General features: G+C 33.9%; 1 protein-coding gene across 2 annotated transcripts in view; it reads left to right on the top strand.

The window, feature by feature from the left end:
• The first annotated feature begins 7,366 nt into the window (after nucleotides 1-7,366).
• The window catches only part of LOC18031650 (uncharacterized protein At3g06530), a 21,056-nt gene continuing 1,579 nt past the window's right edge, over nucleotides 7,367-26,843 (top strand). The window contains exons 1-37 of one of the 2 annotated variants that reach the window (XM_024189797.1): nucleotides 7,367-7,714; nucleotides 7,996-8,209; nucleotides 8,311-8,406; nucleotides 8,495-8,612; nucleotides 8,694-8,867; nucleotides 9,313-9,483; nucleotides 10,602-10,657; nucleotides 10,754-10,843; nucleotides 10,933-11,075; nucleotides 11,326-11,408; nucleotides 11,480-11,608; nucleotides 11,697-11,771; nucleotides 12,797-12,965; nucleotides 13,528-13,667; nucleotides 13,781-13,873; nucleotides 14,702-14,882; nucleotides 15,155-15,252; nucleotides 15,377-15,529; nucleotides 15,671-15,824; nucleotides 16,605-16,741; nucleotides 16,927-17,008; nucleotides 17,356-17,518; nucleotides 18,446-18,521; nucleotides 18,645-18,818; nucleotides 18,913-18,978; nucleotides 19,074-19,178; nucleotides 20,080-20,169; nucleotides 21,066-21,277; nucleotides 21,381-21,597; nucleotides 21,714-21,896; nucleotides 22,181-22,276; nucleotides 22,355-22,422; nucleotides 22,497-22,845; nucleotides 23,616-23,831; nucleotides 24,444-25,112; nucleotides 25,217-25,626; nucleotides 26,042-26,300. In XM_024189797.1, coding sequence (XP_024045565.1) covers nucleotides 7,555-7,714; nucleotides 7,996-8,209; nucleotides 8,311-8,406; nucleotides 8,495-8,612; nucleotides 8,694-8,867; nucleotides 9,313-9,483; nucleotides 10,602-10,657; nucleotides 10,754-10,843; nucleotides 10,933-11,075; nucleotides 11,326-11,408; nucleotides 11,480-11,608; nucleotides 11,697-11,771; nucleotides 12,797-12,965; nucleotides 13,528-13,667; nucleotides 13,781-13,873; nucleotides 14,702-14,882; nucleotides 15,155-15,252; nucleotides 15,377-15,529; nucleotides 15,671-15,824; nucleotides 16,605-16,741; nucleotides 16,927-17,008; nucleotides 17,356-17,518; nucleotides 18,446-18,521; nucleotides 18,645-18,818; nucleotides 18,913-18,978; nucleotides 19,074-19,178; nucleotides 20,080-20,169; nucleotides 21,066-21,277; nucleotides 21,381-21,597; nucleotides 21,714-21,896; nucleotides 22,181-22,276; nucleotides 22,355-22,422; nucleotides 22,497-22,845; nucleotides 23,616-23,831; nucleotides 24,444-25,112; nucleotides 25,217-25,626; nucleotides 26,042-26,300 — 6,069 coding nt within the window. In that variant the 5' untranslated portion in view covers nucleotides 7,367-7,554. The remainder of the gene's footprint in view (nucleotides 7,715-7,995; nucleotides 8,210-8,310; nucleotides 8,407-8,494; nucleotides 8,613-8,693; nucleotides 8,868-9,312; nucleotides 9,484-10,601; nucleotides 10,658-10,753; nucleotides 10,844-10,932; nucleotides 11,076-11,325; nucleotides 11,409-11,479; nucleotides 11,609-11,696; nucleotides 11,772-12,796; nucleotides 12,966-13,527; nucleotides 13,668-13,780; nucleotides 13,874-14,701; nucleotides 14,883-15,154; nucleotides 15,253-15,376; nucleotides 15,530-15,670; nucleotides 15,825-16,604; nucleotides 16,742-16,926; nucleotides 17,009-17,355; nucleotides 17,519-18,445; nucleotides 18,522-18,644; nucleotides 18,819-18,912; nucleotides 18,979-19,073; nucleotides 19,179-20,079; nucleotides 20,170-21,065; nucleotides 21,278-21,380; nucleotides 21,598-21,713; nucleotides 21,897-22,180; nucleotides 22,277-22,354; nucleotides 22,423-22,496; nucleotides 22,846-23,615; nucleotides 23,832-24,443; nucleotides 25,113-25,216; nucleotides 25,627-26,041; nucleotides 26,301-26,843) is intronic. The other variant, XM_006421486.2, reaches the window with a different exon arrangement.

Below are 26,843 nucleotides of genomic sequence, written 5' to 3' on the forward strand. Positions count from 1 at the left end.
TTAAAAGCATAACTCATAGTATAAACAGTAGAACATGCAAGAGTAGCATCATAAAACACCTTTATAAAATCCATAAATTTAAATGCAACATTCCAATCATAATCAGTGATATGATAATCTTCATCATTCATTCTCTCATTGTAAAAACAAGAAATTGCTTCAGAATAGTTTTGGTAAGAAAGTAACATTAAATACATAGAATTTCAACGGACTTTCATGTCAATGTTGAATTTTCTCTTTTTCAATCCAAAAATTTTCAACGTAGGCAAAAATTGTTGACGTCTTGAAGGTGCTCTAATATATAAAATGACTGCTCTAATTTTTTTCTAAATAATGATTTATATGAGTCATACTAGCTTGAACAATTAAATTAATAATATGACATACACATCTCACATGAAAACATTTTGAACCACTTGCAGGTGTGAGAGTAGAAATATTCCATAAAAACATATCAATTGCAGCTGTATTGACAGATGCATTATCAAATGTATGCTAAACAATTTATCAGTAATTTCATATTCTCTTAAAATAGACATTATAGCTGCATAAATTACTCAACCAGTGTGAGGATATTCTAATTTACGAAATGCAAGCAATTTTTTTCCAACCTTCATTTATCATTAATCTCATGTATAGAGTGCGAAATCACACAAAATAACCAACCATATTAATATCGGTCCAATAATAAGAAGAAATTGAAATAACACCATTAAAATTGATAAAAGTATTAATTAAAAGTTTTTTCATGTCATGAAAAATTTTAGTTAAATCACGTTTTAATGTATTTCTAGGCACTTTCTTAAGTTGAGGTTGAACATACCTTTGTAGAAAATTTATTAGATGTTCATCTTCTGCAAATGTTAAAGGTTGTTCTACTGCAGCAATATACCGAGCTAATCCTTCTCGCATGTTCTACTGTGAATATTTGAATGATGTTATACCAGAAGGTCCAGAACCATATTGTGAGAGTTGAGTTTGTGTTGGGTCTTGTGGCGCGTGTTTTGTCTTATAAATTTCCATATGTTGTCTAAAATGTCCAGTTTCACCATTACTTTTGGCACTTAAAGTGAATTAACAATATTTGCACACTGCTTGATCCACCATTTCACTTTTTTTTAACCCTTTTCCAAAGTAAAACATGACCAAACAATCGATGTTCTTTGTCGTTTAAAGGTATTAGTAGGACCGACAATCGAAGAAGTATAACCATTTTGACTTGCTTGAGAAGTATGAGGCAATTGTTCAGGTAGGACAATAAATCTATTACTTGGATCAAATTCTGGTGCAACAATTTCTTCATTTGCAATTTCCTCCCCTTCTTCAACAAAATTAAAATTCTCATCTAGGTCAAAATGAGAGTGAGACATTTTATATAATTAGCGTTTTGGTAAATAAAGGCGGTTGGAATGTATATGTGCAGGTGAAAAAAAAAATTTATTGAGTAAGAGAATGGAGATTCGTGTGTTAAATGGTGTTGAACGATGTTTTACTTTTGTTTGAGATTTCAGTAACAAAGGGAAGTTGCTGGAATTGTTGCTGGAATTGTAGCAAAGTTTCGAGGAAATTAGGCAAAGCAGAGAGTATAGATGACTAGATGAGACACGAGAGGTAACGAGGAGATAGAGATTGAGAAGTGAGATAAGTTCGAAAATAATTTAATCGTTTAAATAGAATAAAAAATAAAAATATTAACGGTCAAAACGGGGCAAACACGCAAAGCTTCCTGCAAGGCTGCAACTGCAAAGGTTCCTGCAAGGCTGCAACTGCAAAGGTTCCTGCAAGGCTGCAACTGCAAAGGTTCCTGCAAGGCTGCAACTGCACAGCTTCCTACAAGGCTACAACAAATTAAACCGTTGCATTTAATCATTTATTTATCCGTTGGGCATTCGGTGAGTAATAAAATTAATTTCAAAATTTTTTTGGTATTAAAAATCAGAAATAGTTAATTGCCGAGTGCCCATGCTGTAAAATTAACTAGTCAACTAGTCATATCAATTTTATTGTTAATTCAATTGAATTCAGATTTTTTTTGTCCGTTAGGTGAGTAATAAAATTAATTTAGAATTATTTTGTTATTAAAAATAAAAAAACGTTAATTGCTAATTGGTGCCCAACTGTCAATGCTGTAAAATTGAGTAATCATATCAATTCTACTGTTAATTCAAATTTTTTTTGTCCGTTGGGTGAGTAATAAAATTAATTTAGAATTTTTTTGATTATTTAATAATTAGAAAAAATTAATTTCTAGGTACACCGTGCACATTCTGAATTGAGTAGTCATATAGTGTACTACTATATTCATATCAATTTTACTGTTACACTTGTGAAATTTGAAAATTTTGTCATTCTATGCAGATGTGCAGACGTGCAAATTGCAGTGCAGTCAATTTAGGTTTCAGGATTTGAAAATTGTGAAAGTTGCAAGCGTACTGTAAAATTAAGCAGTCATGTCAATTTTATTGTTGCGAGTCTTGTGACTGTAAAATTTTAAAATTATGTGCAGTGCAATCAATTAAAAATTTAAAAAATTGTGAAAGTTACTGACAATGATGTTTAAATAATAAAAAATTAGGATTATTGTGCATTTGTGCTCGGGACTCGTGAGTTTGTGTGTAGTATGTAGATTACAGTCTACAAACACTCATAATCAACATTCAACATGTGAGTATGAGAGTAATGTGACATGTCCAATCGTAGTTCAATATTTTTTATCAGCTTGTATAGTTGTATGATACTTTTTCATTTTGGGTTTGTGCCAAGTGCCAACAACTCAACAAGGCAACAATGTGATTTTTTTTTTTTTTGGTTTTGGTCCTTTTGGAAATAATTTAATATCTTTTTCCTACCTGCCACCCAAGCACTTGTCTCACGGCTCCACAAAAATTAAGATCTCAAGATTCATTCATTCACAAGTATTTATATTTCGCAAAATATTTGTTTACTTACTCTTCTTACTCCCACCGACAAAGTAAATAAAATTAATTTTTGTCTTTTTATTACTATCTAATATTATATATACACGCCAATATGCTATGATGCTTCATAATTCTTATTCTTCTTCTTTTTCCTCTCAAACTTTCCAATATTCTAAAAGCCAAAATCATCATGAATTCGTAACAACATAATATGAATGCAAAAGAACCTCATCACCCTCAAGAATACGATGTTGATATAGTTGGACCTCAACAAAACACTAGGCTAAATCAGTCCAGAAGCCGTTCTTTAAATGAGTTTTTTTCAAAATTTTACTACAATAAGGGAGGAAATGATAGATAATAGTTTGCATCGTCCTTATAATCAGATGATCTTGAGGTGCAATTATTATCATCGAGAAGTTATTTATTCAGACAGCCATGGTGCCTTGGGTTTACATCGGCATATGTCAAATTGTTTAGTTCGCCACCTTAGCCAAGACAAAATTAACCTTGCTCGTTTCCTGTATCCATAGTTGTGATTAATAAATGTTATTTCGTGCTTGTTATTCGTCAATTGGTTGTAGTTCGCGTTTCGTAGTTGTAACTTGTAAATTGTGACCTATGATTTGTCATATTGATATTTCGTATTTAAGGATTGTAATTTTAATTTTAATTAATTATTATTATGATTTATGGAATTAAATTTAATTAAATTTATGTATTGTTGTGTTATGATTGGTTATTGTGAAATAAAATATATAGTTGTGAAATTGTGATAAACTAATAATAAAATGTTAATTGCTCTCTTAATAAAAATTAATATGATTATGATTATGAATTTATTATTATTATTATTATTATTATTATTATTATTATGTTGGTGGGCTTAAAAAAGCACATCAGACACATGAGCTTGAATAAAGCACGTTAGACACGTGAATTTTTTTAGGCACGCTGGACATGTGGGCTTAAAAAAAAGTTGGTGGGCTTTTTTTGGACACGGCACGAGCGGGCTTGTGCCATGGGCCGTGTTGGGCTCAGTTGAAAAAAAGTGGGCATAAGCCCTTGTGGGCCGACTGTTGATGCCAGCACGGCCCGTTGGCCATAGTTATTTCATGAACTGTCTTATCTCTTTCTTATTCCACAGTACAACAGGAACCTCCAAAAGATCTCCTTCAATGTTACCATAAACAATAAAGTTGAAATACAACACCTACATTTATAAATTACTAAAATTAACATACTAAAGTCCCTTGAAAAACATTTATCTATTTTATTTTAATATAACATGGGACAACTAACCTCTAAAAAAAGTAGGCAATTATTAATGTATTAAGATGCTTCTCGTTATGTCTAATTATAGTTTGCATTAACTTATAAAAACTGAAAAAAGTCAATTTCTTGTTTTCTATGTTTTTTACATCAGCCAAGGAAAACAAATAGGCAACACTGCTATATGAACCATATGGGGGACATAGTAACGTTCCAATACAAAACAATGTGAATGCAGGTTTGAAATATTCATCACAAACTTTATGATTTAACAAAACTTTTTCTACCATTTTTATGTTAACTCCCCTATTTGTTGCATGAAATATCTCACACAATTCTTATATGTAGGACCTCTCCCCTTGTACCATTATATCCAAATCACCGTCTTTTACTCCTATAATGCTACTAAAAACTTGAGGATTTACTTAAATCTCTTTTCCATGGATTTTTTTAGTATTTTTTTTTACATTGAAACAGTCAACCAATTTGCTCCAAAGTGTTCTTTCTAATCTCCCACATCTCATTTTCGCAACGATTCCAAATCTTATTTCTTGTATTGCCTTATTTTGATTTTTTGTAAAGTTTGATACCATTTTTTCAAATCGTTTCGGGGCACATCGAGTATCGAATTTCAAAACATCACTTACTTTATTGATTGCATTTTTTATGCGATATGACTCATTCGCATTGTTAAAGTCGCGGGCTTTTTTTGGTGATGTTCTAATTTCCTTGCTCGACTGAATCAACCATTATTACACAAAACTCACGAAATTAGCATGTGATTGTTTACATATCACCAAAAAATATTTATAAAAAATTCACATTTTTTTTCCACAACGATTTCACATTTACCTCTTTATAGGATAATTTTATTTCCTCTTTTCGCTTATGTTCCCCTACATTCTCATTTCTGTATCACCATTTACATTGCAATTACAAGATTACTCCAATGTTAGCATGAGAAATTTAACTACAGTCATTCAATTACTTTATGTTAAAAACATACATAGTTCGTGATCCCTCAATTTCTATGTCTCTTTTCTTTCGTCACTGCTCAATTCCTTGCGCTTCCACATTGTGTCATGCACGTTAGCATACTGATATTTGATGACTATTTCCTCTCACAACATCTATGCACCTTCTTCAGTAACTAACTAAACTTCAAAATAAAAATGACATAACTATTACCATTATTTAAGGCTGCATCGCAACCGGGTTTCTGCTCCTATTCCACTTCTGTGCTCTATATTCTTTATTTATACGTCATATATTTTACATAATTTATTTGCACTCTATAGCTTTTTTTTTTTTTCATTCAACGTCACTGGGTAAGTTTGCTATAATGTCCATGAACAATAGTTAACGAACTGTTTCGTGTTGTTACCCCTTTTTTCGAGTTCACTTTTACTATTTTTTCACATTTTTCTCGAATTCACTTAACACCACTGATGCATTTTCTTCTTTCTCACTTCAACATCAACTGTGTCACCACCCTCCAACTTCTTCCGATTCCCCTCAATTTTTGTTTTCAATTTCCACCGTTGATTGGACATTTTTTAAAATCTTGTGGTTGTTATTTTCTTCGATTTATTTAATTGAACACGATCTATCAATACACCAGTGCACCGTAGCTATGGCCGCCAAAGATATGTGTGTGTTTTCATTTACATTTAAACTACGAGCACAACCTAAAGCATCAATAATCACTTTGCCAATCATTAAATCTAAAGTCTTTCAATTTTGAGAAGGTAAAAGTCTTGCTTTGCCTTTGTTTTTTGGAACTCTTCAGACTTTTACAATGTAAAATGTTAGTAGATTGAACAAAAAATAAACTTTTGCAGCCCACATGAACTTCAATAGCCCCAATTAAGGGTGACTAAATAAATAGAGAATTGAAAAATTAGCAGTTAAATTTGAGTCGGTTTTTTTTTAATTTTAAATTGTTGGTTTTATTTTTTTTAAAACTAAATTTTTTATTTGTTCTTTGGTTCAGCTAAAAAAATTAAAAAAAAAAGAACTAAATTAAACCAAATCGGCCTAATTTAGTTCAGCTAAGTTCGGTTCTCCAAACAGTGCCCATCCTATCCGTAGTCCTTGACCCAACCCCATTGTTCAAGCTCTTGTAATCATATATCATATGCATTTATTTTTAATTAATTAGTATTATAACGATATAACTTTTTTGAGATGGTTCATTCTATCTACTTAAATTCTCAAATTTTTTATCCATCAACCAAACACACCCATGTTACTAAAGGAAAAGAAAGAGTAAGAGCGAAAGAGCAAAACAAAATTATTTCATAAGTAATTTTAAAATAAAAAAGGATGATTTTTTTTTGCCCTAAATACTTATGATGTGTTTATTTCATGAAATGAGGAATGAGAATGAATGAATGAGAATGAAGGAATGAGAATGAAACATATGTTTACTTGGCAAAATGTAATTTGAGAATTGGAATAAAATGTGTGGGTCCCACACAATTTGGGAATAAGGAATGGGAATCCCATTACCATGGGGGGTTGGGAATGAAAATGAGGGAATGAGAATAGAATATATGTTTACTTTTGTATTCCTCTAATTTTTTCATATTTCCTAAATTACCCTCATTCAAATCACAATTAATTTCATTATTTTAGATGCCATTAACAATAATAATAATAATAATAATAATAATAATAATAATAATAATAATAACAACAACAACAATAATGATAATATTGTTAATAATGATAAATTAATTATTTTTATTAATATTATCATTATTAACAATTTGGTAAATTGATTCTCATTCATATTTCTCATTCCCATTTATTTTGTCAAATAAACACATTAATGATATTTTAACAAATTTTCATTCTCATTTATTTTTATCTCATAAATATTAAAATCTCATTACTATTCTTCATTTCTATTGCAACTCATTCCCATTCTATAAAATAAACGCAAAAGAGTATTTTCATCTTTCATTATTGTTATTATATGACGTTGGGGTAAAAGTAAACACTAAAAACCCTACTTCAATGGTGAATGACGTCGTGGGCCCACTGTGCGGACTCACACTGTCACACACTCACACAGTAATTACGGACGCTTATCGAATGTATCAATAAGTAATGGGGTCTCAGTGAAATTATGCCCTGACATATCAATTATCATAGAAAAAATAAAATGACCAAATAACCCTTACCTGTTCCACCGTTTACAAACTTAAAACCCTAACCCCTAAAAACCTTTCAGCTTCCCCCTAAACACAAACCTTCCAAGCTGGTAGTACGTAAACCTGAGAAGCTCAACTGTTTATACAAATTTGATTTCTCCGCTTAATTGCTGAAGCTACAGCGAAGTTTATATTCACACGCAGTCATGGCTACCTCAATAGCCTCTCAGTTACAAGCTATCAAGTCTCTGGTACTAGCCGATGAAGAGCCCCTCAAAAGACCTTTCACGCGCCCTTCCATCTTGTTTAACCCTAAAGAAGCTGCTGATATCGATACCGACACTATTCTTAATATCGCACTTTCAGGTTTTTATAATTCTCATTGTTTTCAAATTTTGTACAAGTTGAACGAATTGTGAGTATTTTGTTAATAAGAAATGATAACCAATTTTTCTTTTGTTTGTGGTTTTTGATTAAAAGGTATTAATTTGAAAGACTTAATGCATTGTAGTCCTATATAGGCAGGCTTGTTGATTATAAAATTAGAGTAATATCTGAGCTCTATAGCTAATTATTTTTCAGTGTTGTGAAATTTGGGAATTTATTATAAACTGAGCATTTTGATTGTTTGTAAATTTGATTTTCAGGTCTTGAGGTTCTTACAAGTGTAGACGGAAGGTTCAGAAACTATAAGAATGATTTATTTAGTCACAAGAGTAAAGATTTAGATAGGGAGTTGATGGGTATAGAGGAGAATAATAAGATCAATGCGACAATCAGTTCATATTTACGGTTACTCTCAGGACATCTTGAACTGCCTGCATCGCTCAAAACACTAGAGTACTTAATACGTAGATACAAGTAAGTACAATATTATGCAAAAAAATATTTATACTTGCATTTACTTATGCAATATGTTTTATTCTTTAGTGCTTACGATTTGCCTTTGGTTGGAATTTCAGGATTCATGTGTACAATACTGAGGAATTAATTTTATGTGCTCTGCCGTACCATGATACCCATGCTTTTGTTCGAATAGTGCAGTTACTTAATTTAGGGTGAGGACTACATGATTCTTGTACATTGTTATATTTGATATTGTGGATCAATGAAATTTCCTGATTTTTTATTTCCTTTGAACTGTAGAAATAACAAATGGAAATTTCTGGAAGGCGTTAAAGTCTCGGGTGCGCCACCACCGAGGACAGTTATAGTGCAGCAATGCATTCGTGATATGGGTGTTTTGGAGGTTTTATGCAACTATGTGAGTGTCTGGTCCACATTGCATTAGTACTTTGGTCAAACGTCTTGTTGTAGGTGTCACCTAAATGACTTTCTGGTGCAGGCATCTCCTACAAAGAAGTTTTTGCCTTCAAGGCCTACTATCAACTTTTGCACGGCAGTAGTTGTTGAGGCTTTGGGTTCTGTTACCACCGTTGATAGTGATGCTGTGAAGAGAATCCTTCCCTTTGTAGTTTCTGGACTTCAGCCTGGCACCAAAGGAGGTTCAGATCACAAGGTGAGGTTTAACAATTGTTACTCAAATTTGGATATATTGATAATCACCAGTGTTTGGCATAATGGTTCATGACTGGTGATGCTTACAGGTTCTCACAAAATATAAATAAATAAATAAGTATGATAGCAGGCAATGATGAGGCCAAGTATTTGATTTGCATATGTGAGCCGCATTCCTAAATCGTGATGCGTATCTTTTTGTGCTCTTTATCTAATTTTAATTGTGATATTTTATTGCTGCATATATTTTGTTCTAAATTGTGCTCGTATTATCTAGATTTCTTTAGTGGATTGTGGTTATTTCCTGATTGTTTTGTTACGTTAATTTCTGTTCTCAATGTTTAGGTTCTGAGTTGTATTTCTATAATATTTTTTTGATAAAAAGGTTGAGAGTTTTATTCTGTCATTACTTTTTAGTCTCGAATGTCACTCACCTCTGTTTGTAGGCTGGTGCTTTGATGATTGTTGCTTTACTTGCAAATAAAGTTGCTCTGTCTCCTAAACTTGTTAAAAGTTTGATTCGATCAATTGCTGAGATAGCTCGAGAAGATGTACAAGAGTCGACTGACCTGCAATGGTTTCGGCTATCACTTATGGCCTTAATAAACCTTGTCCAGGTACTTCTATGACTATCCATATAGCGATTTAATTTGTGATCAGTAGCGCAGAAATCTAATATACGTTGAATCAATAGTCATTTGTTAGAATTTTGTTTTGGTCCAAATAGAATTGATTTTAGTCTCTTACCACTTCTTCTTGTATTTTATTTCAATTTTCAATAATTAGCGGTGGTATTATTGTGATATATACTTATTTGTTGGTTTTATCAATACAATTTCTTGGCGTGTTTTTGGGGCTAGTGCACAAGTTGTTCATCTTTTCTAAATATTTTGCTCTCAATGCAATCTACTTAGCTTTTACCTTCGAAAAAAATTTACTCTGTATGTTCTGAGTCAATTAACTAATTAACGCTCGTCGAACACAATAACTTGAGGGAATTCATCTGGAAGTGACAGCTGCGGATTGCTTGGACTTCTTTGCTAAAATAAGAGGAGCTTATTCAAATATTTGTTTAAATATACTGTCATAGTTATTTAGCTATGTAGTTCATCTCATTGGCTTTCTTTCACTTACCAAAAGCTCAACAATTCTTGTTGTACCCCTCTCTCTAAAGCCCTGGCAGGAAAAAGATGGTTTTTCATTAAATGTACTTTTTTGTTAAAGAGTAACTCTATTAGCAAGAACATCTTTGGTGGTGGAGTTGAAAATCAATGACTAATGAAATTGAGATATTATTAGCATACGGTACTTTCTTTTAAAATATAGAAAAATTAGTAAGCTAACCTGAGTTCCGAAATCAAGTAATGTCTAATCTGAAGTGGTCTTGATGTTCTTGCAAGGACCTTTACTCCCTTTCTGTTGAGCATAGTAGCATATCAAAGAACATGTATCCTTGATTATTCTGCTGTATTCTTCCTCATACTTGTAATGATTGAGTCAATCATTATAAGGACAATATGGAATCTTTTTCAAATGCTTATACTTTTGGTCTCTTGATTTCTACTGTGTGACTTGAAAATATTATGTGGTGCAAACTAGATAGCTTTTATTTCCTAAATATGATATCACTTTGTATTTGTTGTTGGAACGAGTTTTGTGTAAGATTAATTTGTGCCTAAGTGCATTCATTTCTTGGTTTTGCCCCTTTACTTTGGGTTGCATTAAATTTTGTCAGTTGCAACCTGTCGACATGTTCCCGAAGAAGGCCTTAGACATTTTGAAGGAAATACGGTAATCTTTCAACATTTCTAATGTTTCTGCATCCGATATCTGTTGGCTATTTCCTTTGCTTGAATTTCCTAATACTATTTTGTGCTTGCTCGACAGGGATATTGCTGAACTACTTTTGGGACTTTCTAAGGAGTTCAATATTGATAGATTCCTCTCTGTGCTTCTGGAATCTCTGGTTGACTTCTGGTTTGTACCTGATAACGTCTTTGAATTGTCTTTATGCGTATGTATCTTGCTCGAGTTATCAATTGAAATTCATGTTTGGTTACATGCAGTTCTTCTGATGAATTATGCCATCTTACTTTGATATCAATAATAGAGAAAGTTCCTATGAAGAATTTAGTTGGCCTTGTCGTCTCAAACATTCTTTTCTCCTGTCTGAGGCTCTCACAGAAGGATAGCAACTCAACATCATCAGGTTATATTGCATTTGTAACTTTAGTTATGTGGTTTGCATTCTTGCGTATCTTTTAGTTCATGCATTTGCGCGTAGTTGATTGTCAGGTTATATTTATGTATCTTTTGAGTGTTCTTCATTTTTGTTTCCATTTTTTCTTGCACATAATTTTCAGCATTGCATTAAAGGGCTGCCAATGTGAACATTCTTACACCATTATTATGTGTTTGCTGGTAATTTTATTCGTACAAACTATATGGATTGCTTACAGGAAGTTGGGCCAAGAGGACTTTGGTTGCTATTAATGCAAAATACCCATTGGAACTACGTGGAGCAGTACGCAAATTTCTGGAGGTATGTGACAGACTGATCTTTTCTGTTCTTTGACTTTGAATTTTAGTTTGTGACTTGTCTGTTCATAATAGGAAACTAAAGTGAAATCCAAGAAAGAAGACACAGGTTTTGAAATTCTGTCTAAAGTGTTGGATGGAAATATTGATGTGTCTGAGGCTATCCCAGATTCAAAAATATGGTTTGCCTTGCATCACCCAAAGGTAAATTCTATGGCATTCCGTAAGAATTATGTAATTTTTTTCTTATAATCATATACTTAAATTATTATGCTTATGTAATGTGAATTAGGCTGAGGTCCGGCGAGCCACTCTCTCTGGTTTGAACCCATCTGGAGTTCTGAAAACAAAAGCTGTTGACCCACAGGTACTTTTAGTTGTCTTTGTTATGTTCTTTTTATTTTCGGCTGTCATCTATAGTGAATAGATAAGTACATGGTCTATGTTATGTCATTTACTTATGTAGAAGCTTATCAGCTATATATTGATCTATATTTGACAATAATGTACTTGTTGGTCTTGATGTTGATTTCTCATTATTGTGTCTCATCCCTGTTTTTTTTTATGCTTTTTTGGTTGAAAATGTTGTTTGACTTCTCAAAGTTACCATCTAATTTCGTTATGCAGCAGTTTTGGGATTTTGTTTAAATTTGTTCTTTAGCTGAATTATATTTTGGTAGCATCAACTAATCTGAGTTGCCCCTTTATAGTTGCTAATTTCTTTTCAAATTTGGCTCAGTTATGTCCTTGTTACCTAATAAAATGGCATGAATCTTCTCCCACTCAAACCATTTCTCTGGTCCGCCACTTGGGTTGCAACTTCGATTTTCCATTTAGAAATGTAACCAGTAAGAGCTAGCTGCCAAACTAATTTTATTTAAGCTATGTGGTTCTGTTTGAAACATGATTTCTGGATTTCATATTTATAGTTCTGTCCCCAGATTCCCTAGATTTGAGTTAAATTTTTTTGGGAAAATAGCTGTGGTATCTGCATATCATTTTGGTTTGAAGCTGCTGTCTTTAGTTTCCATCTCTGTAATGAGCACATCATTTTCTTTGTTAGTTATTGTTGGAGACCTTATTGTTATCACTTGTTTCTTCTGAGATATTTGATTTCCTGGCAGAAAATCTCTTCCTTTATTTTTCACATTTTCAAGCTCTGTCGCTGAACTATTCCTGGCTTTATAGAGCCAATATTGACTGCTTTGCCAAGATTCTGTGTTATAGTCCTGGTGTGGAGGCTGTGTGAGATTGGCTTGACAAACTGTTATGTGTGTGCATTTTTCTGTGTTAATTCATGTTGGCATACTAAATATCATATATATCGGACCACAAGTTTTCTGATTTGAGATCTTCTGATTTTTTTATTTTTCTCATTTATCTTGTTGTCAGAGGCTTGTGACGATTCAAGATGCTATTTTGCACCAGCTTCACGATGATGATCTAACTGTTGTTCAGGCTGCCTTGTCTATTGATGGATTGCCTGGAATGATAAGCCCCTCTGATCTTCTTGAAGGATTGAATGATGTTCTTAAAAGATGTGTTATTATTCTTATGTCAAGTGAGTATGGTCTACGTACTTGATATGCCTTTGATTGTTCTCTTTTCTGTGCATACATTCCATTTTCACATTTTAGTAGGGGCTAATTGCTTTGGTTATGCTTTTTTTTTTCTTTTTTTCTCTCTCTGTGCTCTGGTCTCTGGTCATGCTTTGTTAGAGCTAAATTGCCTCAATCTTTTCATGGTGCAGTGCTGCTTGTTATTCACTTTCTATTCATTGCTAAAAAATAATGGTGTGAAAGAGAAATATTTAAAAGGTGTTTGTTTTCACCTGGGGAGGGCTAACTATTTTACTGATTCTCATTGGTTTAAGTTCCATTGCTGTGGTCTTACTGATAATGAACTCTGAATTCACTTTGGTGCTTGTTGAGTCACTGATGTTGATATGTTGGATCTTCCCAGTTTGTATTCTTTGGCCATTTGATTAGAGAAATATCTAGCTGTTTGTTCTCCTCCAGCAATGTCTTTCATAAAAAATAATTTTCACCTATTTTGTTGAATAACTTTAAATAAAATGTGCTGCAAGTCATATGCTTCAATCTGTCTAATGTTTATGCTTGCAGATTCGTCAGATAAACTTGCTCTAGCTGGTGATGTAGCCGTTTCATGCCTGAAGATTGTGATATCAAGCTTCCCTGGCATGAATGATCATTTTAAGAAACTTTCTGCCATGATTTTTCCATTACTGCTTATTCTGCCAAAGGTTTCTTCCCTTTGTGTTTCAGTCTCTTGGTTCTTAAAATTGCACTTTACCACCAAACAAGCACTAGAAATTGTTTTGTTGATAATATTTGTTTTTATTGCAATTCTTCTCAGACACAGAAGACAAATTTAAAGATTTTGGAGTTAGCCAAGGAACAAAAGCTGCCTTTTTACCATAATATTGCCGTTGTTTCCAGTAAGAGAAAGGTAAAATATCTTGCATGTGATTTTTACATTGATTGTGGTTTAAAATCTTGAAACTGCCATTTAAAGCATAGATGGAAATTAGCCCGTTAGCACTGTTAAAGGTTTTTGGACTGCGGTATAGAAGTTAGAGAGAAAGCTTGCATTTGTTTGTATAATAGGTCACTAAAGTTGAGATTGAGTCCTGGGTCTTGATTTTTCTTGGACTTGCATAGGAAAAGATAGGAATATAAAATTCTTAAAACCAATTGTCTCTTGATGAGGATAGAAAATGTAATCTTTTATACTTCTCAGTTTCAGTTTTTGTATAACTTGTGCTTGGAATTAAATATAAAATAAGGGTTTCGGTGAGCTAATGGCATACACCTTGATGAGATAGGTGGTTGGAGCCATGGAAACAATTGATATCATAGAGGATTTTTTAGTTCTTCATTGTAGTTTCATTGGGAGGTAATTGCCATTACATTTATTTCAATAATGTTCTAATATAATTATTTCATCTAAATGATAAGAAGAAAAATGGTCTTGAGCTTTTATAATGTTCCATGGATGTGATCTGAACTGACTAAGCAGGTTCAGCTGATTAGTTTAACGTCATGTTGCCAACTAGTTATGCTCATGATGCTGTCTCTAGCTTGATCTGTACAAGGAGGATGTTCTAGTGAATTAGAAAATAATATTTGTTAGCTATTGTAAAACTAATATAAATTCCTGAAGGTTTTTCTTCATCTTGTATATTTATTCTATTGCTGTGGCTAATTATGATGGTTCAGTAGTTAATTTTATGTCAGTTGTAAATAATTCTGAAGTTGTGATCTGGTAAAAATGCAGAAATCAGAACCGGGAAGCCTTTCTTCAATTAACATGGAGATTGTTAGCAGTTTGGCAGAAACATTCTTGAAGCATCCTGATGAGTATTTGTCATTGCTGACTGAGAGTTGTAGTAATTTTAAGTTATCAAAGACCCTGTTCTTTATGGTTCTCGTGCAGTCATTGCAGATGCAGAATAGTAGTATGTTCTCCCATATTCCCTCTTTGTTGTTAAATGCAAAGGCTTATCAATTTTATTGTAGTTTTCATTTTTTTGCCCACTTAGCTTGTCAAAATAGGTCCTGTTTAGTTTAAATCCATGACTTGATGGTTATTTTCCAAGTGCTATCTGTTTATCTCATTTGACTGTCTTAGACAATGCTTCATTTTGAACATAATAATTATTATGTTTTTAACAAGTGTTTCTCATATAATTATGGAGAACTTCTGTTATATATTTCTTTTGCATGTTAGGAATTGGGCATTCTTTGGCACTTTTTGAAGCTTGCTTTTCTGTTCTGAAGAGTGAGTGGGAAGTCTTCGAATATAGGTTTGATGGTTCCGTGAATGAGGTATGAATTTACTGGACACTGTAGTTTCTCATTGGTTTTCCTAGTTGTGCATATGTTCATGATTCTAATTCTCTGTCTTCCATCAATGTGATTTCATTTTTTATGTTTACTTTTTGATTGACAGTTCAGTGCAGAAATCCTGTCTTGGGACTGCAGAAAATTTCTAGATCAGCTATTTGATACTGATATTGAGGCTTTGAATACAAAACTGCTGATTTGCATATTCTGGAGGTTACTAGAGGCATTTATTTTGGCAATGCCTGCAGATGTCTTGTTGGTTGGTCCTCTTCCTGACTCACTGCTTTTTTCTTGCCTTCTGAGGTTGCTTTGGCAAGTGGTCATTTTTGCCATAGTGGTTTCTTGTCATACTTTCTATCTTGTTATGATTGTTGAATATATCTACTCTCTGCTCCCTCAGGATGTCAATGAAAGGTGGTATAGCAGACTTGAAGAATTGTTTGTCTTTTTTGCAAACTCGCGTTTGAAACATGTTTTCAAGGAACATCGACATTACCTTGTTTCAAAATGCAAAGTCTCTCTTGTCTGTTTCCTGTCCAAGTTTTTTACAGAAGGTGCTTGCTTTTAATTCAGTCTATGCTACTTGTTCCTCTTATGTTTGTTTATTTATTTCATTAATACATTTGACACACCCTAGCCCCACCCCACCCCATCCCATGCACAAACAAATATTAAAGGGATTACCCCCTCTCCAAGGTGGTTGTGAGAGGAAAACTTTTCCTAGACCTCTTGTTTCCACTAAAAGGGTCGAACCAACTGGGCTATCCCCATTGGATACAATCATAACCCACTTGATGATGGTAGTTTTGCAGTGAGGATTATCAGGTTGAAGATTGATTTTACAGAAGTTTTAACGTCTATAGTGTATTTTATTTCAAGGGTCATAAAATATTCTATAATATGGTTTTAATATTGGGATACCTGTCATTTGCATTATATTTTGAACATAGAAAATTCTTCCTTGCATTTAATATTTCTGAGTGGTTTGCAAGAGAGGTATTTTTCCTCTCTCTCTCTCTTCTCTCTCTAAGTTAGTCTCTCTGTGGGTTTGATTATGAACTATTTTTCCTTAGACCTTTTCCCTGGCAAATGGTTTGCAAGAGAGGTATTTTTCCTCTCTCTCTCCTCTCTCTAAGTTAGTCTCTCTGTGGGTTTGATTATGAACTATTTTTCCTTAGACCTTTTCCCTAGCAAATGGTTTTTCTGAATTATCACAGATTCATGGGTATTCTGGATATATAATGACGGAATTTACATAATATTTTGGAATGGGAAACTAGTCGTCTAATTCATCATGTTTTATATCTTGTTCTGATCATGTATGTTTACCTTTGTAGATGTTCCTGCTGCTGTCCAAATCGAGAGTCTCCATTGTTTCACTTTTCTCTGTTCTCAGGCAGATGATAGTCTGCTGTTTGAACTTCTAGCTGAATTTCCGTCAGTTCTAATTCCACTAGCCAGTGATAATCAGGTATAACCATGTTCCCCACCATCTTTATTTCCTTATGGCTACTGTATGCTCTTGCAGGCTTTCAAAGACTGTTGTTTATCTGTTTCCTGTTGAGATGCTGAATCTTCATCGGTTTCATATTTAGTTCTGTTTATGAAGAAGTACAATGACTTGATTCCTTGTGTTCTATTCTCTTTCTTTTTCAGGAGATGAGAGTGGCTGCCATGGGCTGCATTGATGGTTTATATGCATTGTGGCGCCGTTTCGACTTTTCTAGCAAGAAAAATGGTATGCATTGATGGTTTACCAAAATATTGTATATATTGCTATTATTTCCATCTCTGTATACATTTTTAATGTATATTTTATTTGTAATTCTGACTGGGATGGGTTTTGGCATATGTTTGTCGGGATTGATATGTTTTGGATTAGAAAATGAATGGGTATACTTGCTGTCTATAAATAGGCGTTTTTTATGTCTTTCTTTATGGAATTGATTTTCTCTGTTTTCCGTTCTCTTTGTGGACAATCCACTTTTGTATCTTCTATCCTTTTGGTTTTATTGATACAGTATTCTTTGTTTCTTATGGAAAAAAAAAAGATTGTTGTTATATTTTGAATGGTATTAATGACAGGAAGCACTGCATTATGGAGTCATTTTCTTGATGATCTTCTGGGCTTGATGGTTCAGCAAAAAAGGCTTATATTGTCAGACAAGAAATTTCTTTCTTCATTTATGACATCTTTGCTCAGCTCATCCTGCAATAGTCTTTTAGTGCCAGAGAGCATTGGACAGAGGTATTCAACTAATTTTATTAAACTTGTGGTACTTGCGGGAATTATTATGCTTTGCTCATTTTTGATCTCTTGAAAATACACAAGTCCACATATATTGGGTACTATCTGCAAAATTATTGATTTTTTTTTAACGGTCTTATTGAATAAATAACATTTGCAAGATGATGATTGTGCTATTTTGAGTAATTTCGTGCATTCTTGCTGTGTGGTGTATGTTATTGTGATGCTTCTCCATTTATTGTTCTCTGTTTAGGCCACCAGAGCAATAACTAGCCAAATGCTTTTCTCACTAGTATTTTCCCTGTGCTGTGATCAGGGTTCTTTTTATATTATTGATGCTTCTTATAAGAAATTTAATCATGCATGGTTGGTGTGGAGGAATCTGAAGGCTGGGATCAGGGAAACGACAGTTCATGCTCCAGCAGTCACAAGTGGGCAACAAATTCCTTTGTTTTTGCTTGGAGCCTGACCCACGCCTTAAAGAACTTATGAGTTATGATCTTAACTGTGTACAATATGAAACAAGCTACTTCTGGAATTATTTCAGTTACTACAAATAACCCAGGAATTCTTTTTCTTTTCGTTTTTCTCTTTCTTTTTTCAAATGAATTCTAGTTCATTATAATAATATCTTTAGCATGCAGAAAGTTCTTCCATTTTTGGTTTTTTGCCAAATTGCATCTGCTGAACTGAAGTTTGTTGTGTCTAATGTGCATTTACATTTTTTACCTGTCTTGAACACCTGTTTGCGGCTTACTCGTTCCAGGCTGTGAGGGCTTTTAATATTAACATTCAGTTTCTTTTCTATTAAATTGATTATTTTGGGCTCATACCTTGTAATACTTTATGCTTATTCATTTATGTGAATTCCTTAAGTTCTATTTTATTTATTCATTGTGTGTTTTGTTTGATCATATGCTGTTTCAGATTTGATCAACAGACGAAAGATAAAACTATTGCTTTCATTTTGGGTTCTGCTCTAAAACTTTCTGCATTTGGGAAGGTTTGCCCTCTTAGATCTGTTCTTGAGCAAATCTAGTTTTTGAGTTGTTTTTAATTGTTATTATTTAGTTTGGCAATGATGTTTGGTTGAAAAAATTTTGATTGGAAATGATATCTTTGGCAGTTAATGATTCTGTCTTTGCTCAAAGGGCTGGGCAGTGCAATTCTGCATGTCAAAGATGTCAGGTCATTTTTGTCTTTACTTCTGGAAAGGCGCAGTCAACATTACATTGAGCTACATAGCTCGTCTCCAAAATTGTCAGGAAATGAAATCAGAATCTTGTGCCTTCTTTTGGAGGTAAATAGCATTTTCTTCTCCCTCCGACCTTCAATTATCGATGCTTAATGAATCTTATTTTCTTGTGTTTGATGCAAATTCTGTCATGTACTAGAGCTGCGCTTCACTCTTCTCGTTGGACAATCACGATTTTAATGTCTATTTGGTGAAAGCTTTGCAAGTAAGAACTTATCTGTAACTTTTCTAGATTCTTTCCAATGCAGATGGATTAGCTGTGTTTCATTGACATTTTCTATTATGTTGTTATCCTTTCAGGTGGAGATGATGTCTCCAGAAGATCCTGCTGTTATTGAACCTTGCATTGCTGTTTTGCAAAAGCTAAGCAGTCAATTTTACATTGGATTGACAACTGACATGCAGGTACCATTATTAATATATGGGCATAGCATGCGCAATTTATTGCTTTCCATGATAACTTATGCTGGTAGCCATGGCAGTTTGTTATAGTAACTTGTTTTCTTTGTGCTTGGCAACCTTCCCTAATAGTAAGATATATAATAAATGGACATCAAAGAATTCCTCGAGGAACAGAAGAGGGTGCAGAGGAAAAGAAAATCTTTAAAATGTACTTAAGCAATAAACCCTTCCTCCCACACTCTGGCAAAGAGAAAAATGATTTTACTTGGGTTATTTTATGAATACTATTTTATGAATACTTTACATATACATCAATAATAGAGTTATTGTACTGTATGCAATAATATTGAGCCTAATCCTGGAGTTTTGCATGATTCTGGAGCTTAGTTGTGTTATACTGTGTAATTAGAAAAAGTTATTCTTAATTTTATTTGATTGATCCATCGATTTGACAATTTTCAACATCTTCATTTGAGTTAAAGATCCGTTGGCTTCACACCTTTTCAAATGCTTTAATGAATAGGAAGAGACCTGAATTTTTATGAACATTAAACAATTTATTTGCAGAAAATAATGTATGAATAGCCCCGTGCTGCTCCATCTCTGTGATCAATGGATCAAGTGCCTGCGCAGATGCAAAATAATAATATTGTATTAGGAAATAAATATTTAGGAATCAATAGATGTATGAGTTTTATTTAATGAACTATTGGCAATATTTAGGATATCATTGAATATATGAAACTTTTCTGAAGAAACTTCTCTTTCCGACATAAACTAAACAAATTGATAAAAAATCAACTTATAATCTTTTTGTTGTTCCAAACAACTAATAGGAAAATGTTCTGGTTTGTCCAATGATTCTTGCTTCATGGAACCTCATTCATTTTCTTTTGTTTAGCAGGAGTGTCTATTTCGTCACCTTGTGCTTCTGTTTCGGCATGCTAATGGTGCTGTGCAAGATGCAGCTAGAGAGGCCTTACTGCGATTAAATGTTTGTTCCTTGTTCTTGTTTTATTTATTTATTTATTTTTTCTGTTGGAAGTATTTGTTACTATAAACAATAATGCATAACTGTCAGTCTTCATTTTGTATTCTTCCAATTGATAAATATGGATAATTATGTAGAAAAGAAGGTTCTGATTTTACTGCAATTTGTATATTTTCTTGTTTTTTTCCTTTTTCTTTTTTTTTTTTGGGGGGGGGGGGGGGGGGGGGTTGCTAATCACAGGTAGGCCCTCGTTGTATGCCCAAATGTCAATAAATCCTTCTTTTTTGTTCTTTTTACCCCTGCCTTGTAGTCTTTAGCGTTAACCTTGAAATTTGAGTTGTGTTAATCAAGCAGTTTTTCCTTGACTGATTTCCAGTTGTAATGCCAAAAGCTGGCCATTAAGGTAAGAGTGGTTTAAAAAGGGATTGAAGAGACAATTAGTAAACTGTATGGGTTCTGGTGCCTTCCCTTTTTTTTGTTGTTTGTGGTTGATGTTATTTTGTGTGGGGCGAGAGAGGTGGGTGGTCGTTAGTGAGGCGTTGGGGAAGTAATGTTCCTGCTTTGTTACTATTCTCTTATGTTTTTGGGCTTGAAGGATCATATCTTTCTTGAATGAATCCAGAATCTATCCATAAATAGAATTTGCACTGCTAAAGTCTGAAATATGTTTTTTGAGCTTGAAGGATCAATTCTTCCATTAAATTTCCCAATAAAAGAAACTGAGTTTGTTGATGGCAAAAGAGAATTGGAAGAAAAGTCTGAAATATGCTTAAGAATATTTTGTGCTTTAAACACTATGGAACAGGTGATTGTCATTAGAATTAAGGTTTCTCTCGGTGATTTTTCGTAGTATGTTTAAGCAATGCACAATTGATTGGTTCTGCATTTGGATATGGCAGATTATGTGCTCCACAGTTGGCCAGGTACTTGATCCAATTTTGAAGCAGGAAAGTCTTGTTATCGGTTCAGCATATGGGAAGAAGAAAAAGAAATCAGATGAACATCAGAAGTCCAACTTCCATGCTGATGTGATATATAAAGGAGAAAATGCTCTCTCTTTCCTTAGTTCACTCCTTGATATACTGCTACTAAAGAAAGATATAGCAAACAGGTCTGTTTCTTAATTGCATCTGGTTCAGGAAATTAATTTGTAGAACTATGGTATATGTTAGGCTATATCATGTTATTTAGTTTATTCAATTTAATGGTTTTAGGGATTTGCTTCTGGGGCCCTTATTTAAGCTTCTTGGAAAAGTTTTTTCTGATGACTGGCTACAACAAGGTGCTGCTTTTGCCAAAGATGAAAAGTCGATCCAATCTTCATCTGGAATTTGCCAAACCATTTCAACAACATTGATTTACATTCAGCAGAAGTTGTTAATTGTTCTTGAAGACATCAGTGCATCACTCTTACATGCTATTCCTTTAAAGGTATTCCAATGTTGTTGTCTGAATGTGTTATTTAGAAATCTGATCAGTATTTAGGAATGACATTTCGGTTTGTGTTTTTATACTTTTGATTCCATTTGACACATCGTTCATGTCAGGATGACATTGTTAATAAAGTCAATGTTAAAATGTTGGTTGAATGTGCTCGTTCGACAAATGATGGGGTCACCAGAAACCACGTGTTTTCTTTGCTATCCGCCGTAGCAAAGGTTGTTCCAGACAAAATATTGGAGCACATATTAGATATACTTGCTGTTATTGGAGAAGCAACCATCACCCAGGTCTGTTAATTTTATTTTTGTTCTGTAGAGAAAGAGTAATGATTTGCTTTTTTTAAAATTTTTTTTTAAGGTTTTAGTTTTGGTAGTTGATGCTAGTAAAAAGATATTTGAAATTGTACAAAAGTTCCGGAGAATGTTTCAAGTATTTTGGCTGAAGGTAACATTGAACCATAGTGCAAAACTAGTGCTAAAAGTCAAACTTTGGATTCTGAAACAAATTTTAAGTAATACTATTCTTTCAAATCTTATTAATAATTATATACTGATTATGTTGTTTTTTATAGAATGACAGCCATTCACGACATGTCTTTGAGGTTCTCATATCTGCAATTGTCCCTTGTTGGCTGTCAAAAACTGACGACAAGGACAAAATACTTCAGGTAATACATAATAGTGCAAGCTCCGTTGACAGCTGTGATACTTGTTTCTGCTCTAATTTGGTTAAATTTTTCCTTCAGGTGTTTGTGAATGTTTTGCCTGAGGTCGCTGAGCACAGACGACAGTCAATTGTTGTATATCTATTAAGGTTTTATTTGGACGAATCTTATATTATTCTTGTTGGTCCTTAGTTTCTGCTTAAACTGACATGATTTTCTGCAGGACTTTGGGAGAATGCGATAGCTTGGCTTCTTTGTTTGTCTTTCTTTTTCGTTCCTTAGTCTCAAGGAAAGGATTGTCTTACCTTAACAATACACATGCTTCAGAGAGTTTTGCATCTTTTGCACAGAGAGAGTGGGAATATGCCTTTGCCTTGCAAATTTGTGAGCAATATTCATGCAGCATATGGCTTCCTTCTCTTGTTATGATGCTTCAAAAAGTAGGAATTGGTAATTTATGCCAAGAAATGCTTATGGAATTGCTGTGTGCCATGGAACTCATTTTACACAAAATGCATGATCCAGAATTTGCGTTCAAGCTTGGATCGGAGGAAGATTCAGATAACATTCAGGTAAGAATTTGTACTTACGAACTTTACCAAACCTTGAACATTGAATGACCTTTATTTTGAGAAGGTCTTGGATCAGTTCCTTGATCTTTGTTGGTCAGATCATTTTCTGTGTAAAAAAGGGTGTATACTGGTCAAATATCTTGAAAGAAACTTGGGCCTTTCTTTTTATGAATTAAGTTATTAGATTCAGAAATAGGTTTATCATTTGTATAATGGAATACAGCCATTGACAGAAATATGTCATCAGAATAGTATAGTTGATAATTATATTATCTAAGTTCCGGACAGAATTGAATATACATCCAATCTGCACAAGTTTTGGGAAGTTGGGAGTTTGAATTGTTAGTGAAAATCAATCTTGGACATTGTAGACATAACGGCTGTCCAGGTGAGATGTTCTTCAGTATAATTATGCATTCTGTTGTAAGTGGTATATGCTGTGTGGCTTTTCATTTTGGACCTGCTGGATCTATGCTCCCCATAACATAACATGACTTATGAGAACTTGAGGTAATCTATGTTTGCTGTGGGGCATTGTTTTGGAGTTTATCATATGCTGTTTTGATGAGGGAATGAAATCATTGTGCTCTCATATACATACTCCACTATATATCTGACCTATTTGAACTGTGATCGCATAAGAACTCAGTCAATTGTGATTACTCCACTATATATCTGACCTATTTGAACTGTGATCGCATAAGAACTCAGTCAATTGTGATTTCTTCCATTTCAAAACTCTGATCTTATGAGTTACTTTAACTTTACAGAGAAAACTTGAAGAACTCATGGAGCAGGTTGTTTTTCTCCTGCAATTTGTTGAAACAAGAAAAAAGCAAATGAGTGTACCCATCACCACTAGGAAAGATCTAAAGGAGTGTATGCGTGCTGTCTTGAGGACTGTTACTAAGGTCATGAACCCGGCAGCTTACTTTAAAGGCATTGTTAATTTACTCGGCAATGCAGATGGCAACGTGAAAAAGAAGGTATGTGGTTATTTATTGTGATTTAACTTTTGTGAAATAGAAATGCTTAGTTGAGCTAGTGCATTGGTCATCTATCAGAGTTTATCTAACATGTCTGGGTTGGATAGTAGAAAATTGATTTTTGGGTTCCTAAGGCCGAGAGTAGAGTGAAAATGCTCTTTTATTGATTTCCTTGCATTGATTTTGTAGAAGTTTACTCTTATAAAGAGAAATGAAAGATGAGAAGTTATAAAAGTTGTAGAAATAGACATGAGTTGTTGAAGACAGCAAATTGGAAGTTTTATAACAAAAAATTTGCAGCACAACCAAATTGTTGCACGTGCTTAAAGCAAATGAAGGCACATTATCCTTTAACTTTCCATTTGAGTGCCATATATTTGTGGACACATTTGTTGCATCCTCAGGTGTGTAACACAACAAATATGTCAGCGAATTGTTTCACAAATCATCACCTGTTCTATTTTCAAGCTTCATGTTATTATTATCATTACTTTTTGAGCACACAAATGTTTCACTCAAGCAGTGATGCATTGGCTTGAGGTTCAATTGTCTGTAGCCCCTGTGAACCTGTATGCTTCATTGTTTAACGGAGAAATTTGTACTTGTGAGCAGGCTCTTGGACTTCTATGTGAAACAGTGAAGGACCTTGGCATGGCTAAACCAAAGCATAAACGGAGAAGAGAACTTGATCCTGATTCAAATAGCCGTTGGTTTCATCTGGATGATAGTGCTTTTGAATCTTTTTGCAAGATGTGCTCGGAGGTTGTCCTGCTAGTTAATAATTCCACTGGAGAATCGAACATTTCATTGAAGCTGACAGCAGTTTCAACACTAGAAGTTTTGGCAAATAGATTTGCTTCTTATGATTCTGTCTTCAACTTGTGCCTCGCGTCTGTGACCAATAGCATTAGTTCACGCAACTTGGCTCTAGCTTCCAGCTGTCTACGAACTACTGGCGCTTTGGTTAATGTGCTAGGGCTAAAGGCATTAGCGGAGCTGCCTCTTATTATGGAGAATGTGAGAAAGAAGTCACGTGAAATCTCTACCTATGTGGATGTGCAAAATGAAAGTAATGAGGATAAGACTCAGAGAGAATCTCTCATGGCATCTGTTCTCATTACTCTCGAGGCAGTTATAGACAAACTTGGTGGTTTTCTGAACCCATATCTTGGAGATATTACAGAACTTTTGGTACTTTGTCCTGAATATCTGCCAGGATCAGATCCAAAACTGAAAGTGAAAGCTGATGCAGTTCGAAGGCTTCTCACAGACAAAATCCAAGTAATTGTTCTTATTAAAATGTTGGTTATTGACTTTGATCTGAAATTCTTGCTATTCATTCTTCATCTGGTATAGCAGTATAATCTTTGACCTTTTCTCTTTAGGTTCGACTGGCTCTGCCGCCTTTGCTGAAGATTTATTCTGGTGCTGTTGATGCTGGGGATTCAAGCTTGGTAATTGCATTTGAAATTCTTGGAAATATCATCAGTAGAATGGATAGGTCGTCTATTGGTGGTTTCCATGGAAAGATTTTTGACCAGTGCTTGCTTGCTCTTGATCTTCGCCGTCAACACCGTGTTTCAATTCAAGACATTGATATTGTAGAAAAGAGTGTCATCAGTACAGTGATTTCGCTTACAATGAAGCTAACTGAGACAATGTTTAGACCCCTTTTTATCAGAAGTATTGAATGGGCAGAGTCAGATGTGGAAGATATTGGCTCAATGAAAAGCAAAAGCATAGATAGGGCAATAGTTTTCTACAGCCTCGTAAATAAACTTGCTGAGAGCCATCGGTGAGTCAACTTACTTCATGTGTATTTATCTATGTTCATTTTTAGGTAATCTGCAGTTTTTCTTTGCTATGCTATGCTCTTGGATGTTGTGCCTTTAAACTTTTTGGTGTTGCTGAAATGCACACGACGGTGGTCGAGTTATGACCCTATCTCATGTAGATTCAAGCTTTATGAGCTGTTAGTGGCTACATGGATCTTCCTTATAGTTTTGATCAGAGGTGGTGGTTTATGACCTAGGTGTGCTGCAATAAGGATCTGTCAATAGTTTTTATCTTGAAGCTGTGGATTGTAACTTTTTCCTGCTAATTAGTAGTTATTCTATCTTTCTTAGAAATTTGAGGCTTTCATTTATTTTCTGAGTGTAGAATTTGCTTGGTGATTCATGTCATTTAAATACATTTAATGTGAAGTTCAGGTCTTTATTTGTTCCCTACTTCAAATACTTGCTTGAGGGATGCGTGCAGCATCTTACTGATGCTAAGGGTGTAAACACTGCTAATTCAACTCGAAAAAAGAAGAAGGCTAGGATTCAGGAAGCAGGCACCATAAAAGAACAAAACGGTTCTTTATCAATTAATCACTGGCAACTCAGGGCGTTGGTGATATCGTCGTTACATAAATGTTTTCTTTATGATACTGCAAGCCTGAAGTTCCTTGACTCCACAAATTTCCAGGTTAGTTATATGCTACCTTTATTGTTGCTTGTAACTAGAATAATAGTATTGCAGCTATTTAAAAAGCCATTAATGCTGGACTGACCAGACTAAATCTCAATCTATAATATTTTGCATTGCATTCTTGGAATCTTTTCATTTCAAAATATATATCCGACGGTTATTGTTACATTCTGAGGTATGGTTGGGGAATTTGAATTTCTGTGAGGTAAAGTGCATTTTGTATGCTGGTTTCTAACAAGTTTAAGGGTGTCTCCTTATGTTTCCACAAGCCAATTAGAAGCTACTATTAGATGATTTCAGTGATCACTGATCATAAAATGAGAAAGATATTCCTCTTGGCTGAGATAAAGTTCAATTCTCCTTGTATTTTTCTTCTCTTTTCAAATAGTATACTATTGCAGATTCAAAATTTTCCCCATCTGTCCATGATATATATTGCTATACACATTTATGGTTTTCATTTCAATTTGTGATGGTTCAGTGTTGTGATTCTCTATTGAACTTTTGAGTCTTAATGATGACTTTTTCCTTTTTGAAGAG

This window comes from Citrus clementina, unplaced genomic scaffold (genome assembly GCF_000493195.1).
Source record: "Citrus clementina cultivar Clemenules unplaced genomic scaffold, Citrus_clementina_v1.0 scaffold_9, whole genome shotgun sequence".
Classification (NCBI taxonomy): domain Eukaryota; kingdom Viridiplantae; phylum Streptophyta; class Magnoliopsida; order Sapindales; family Rutaceae; genus Citrus; species Citrus x clementina.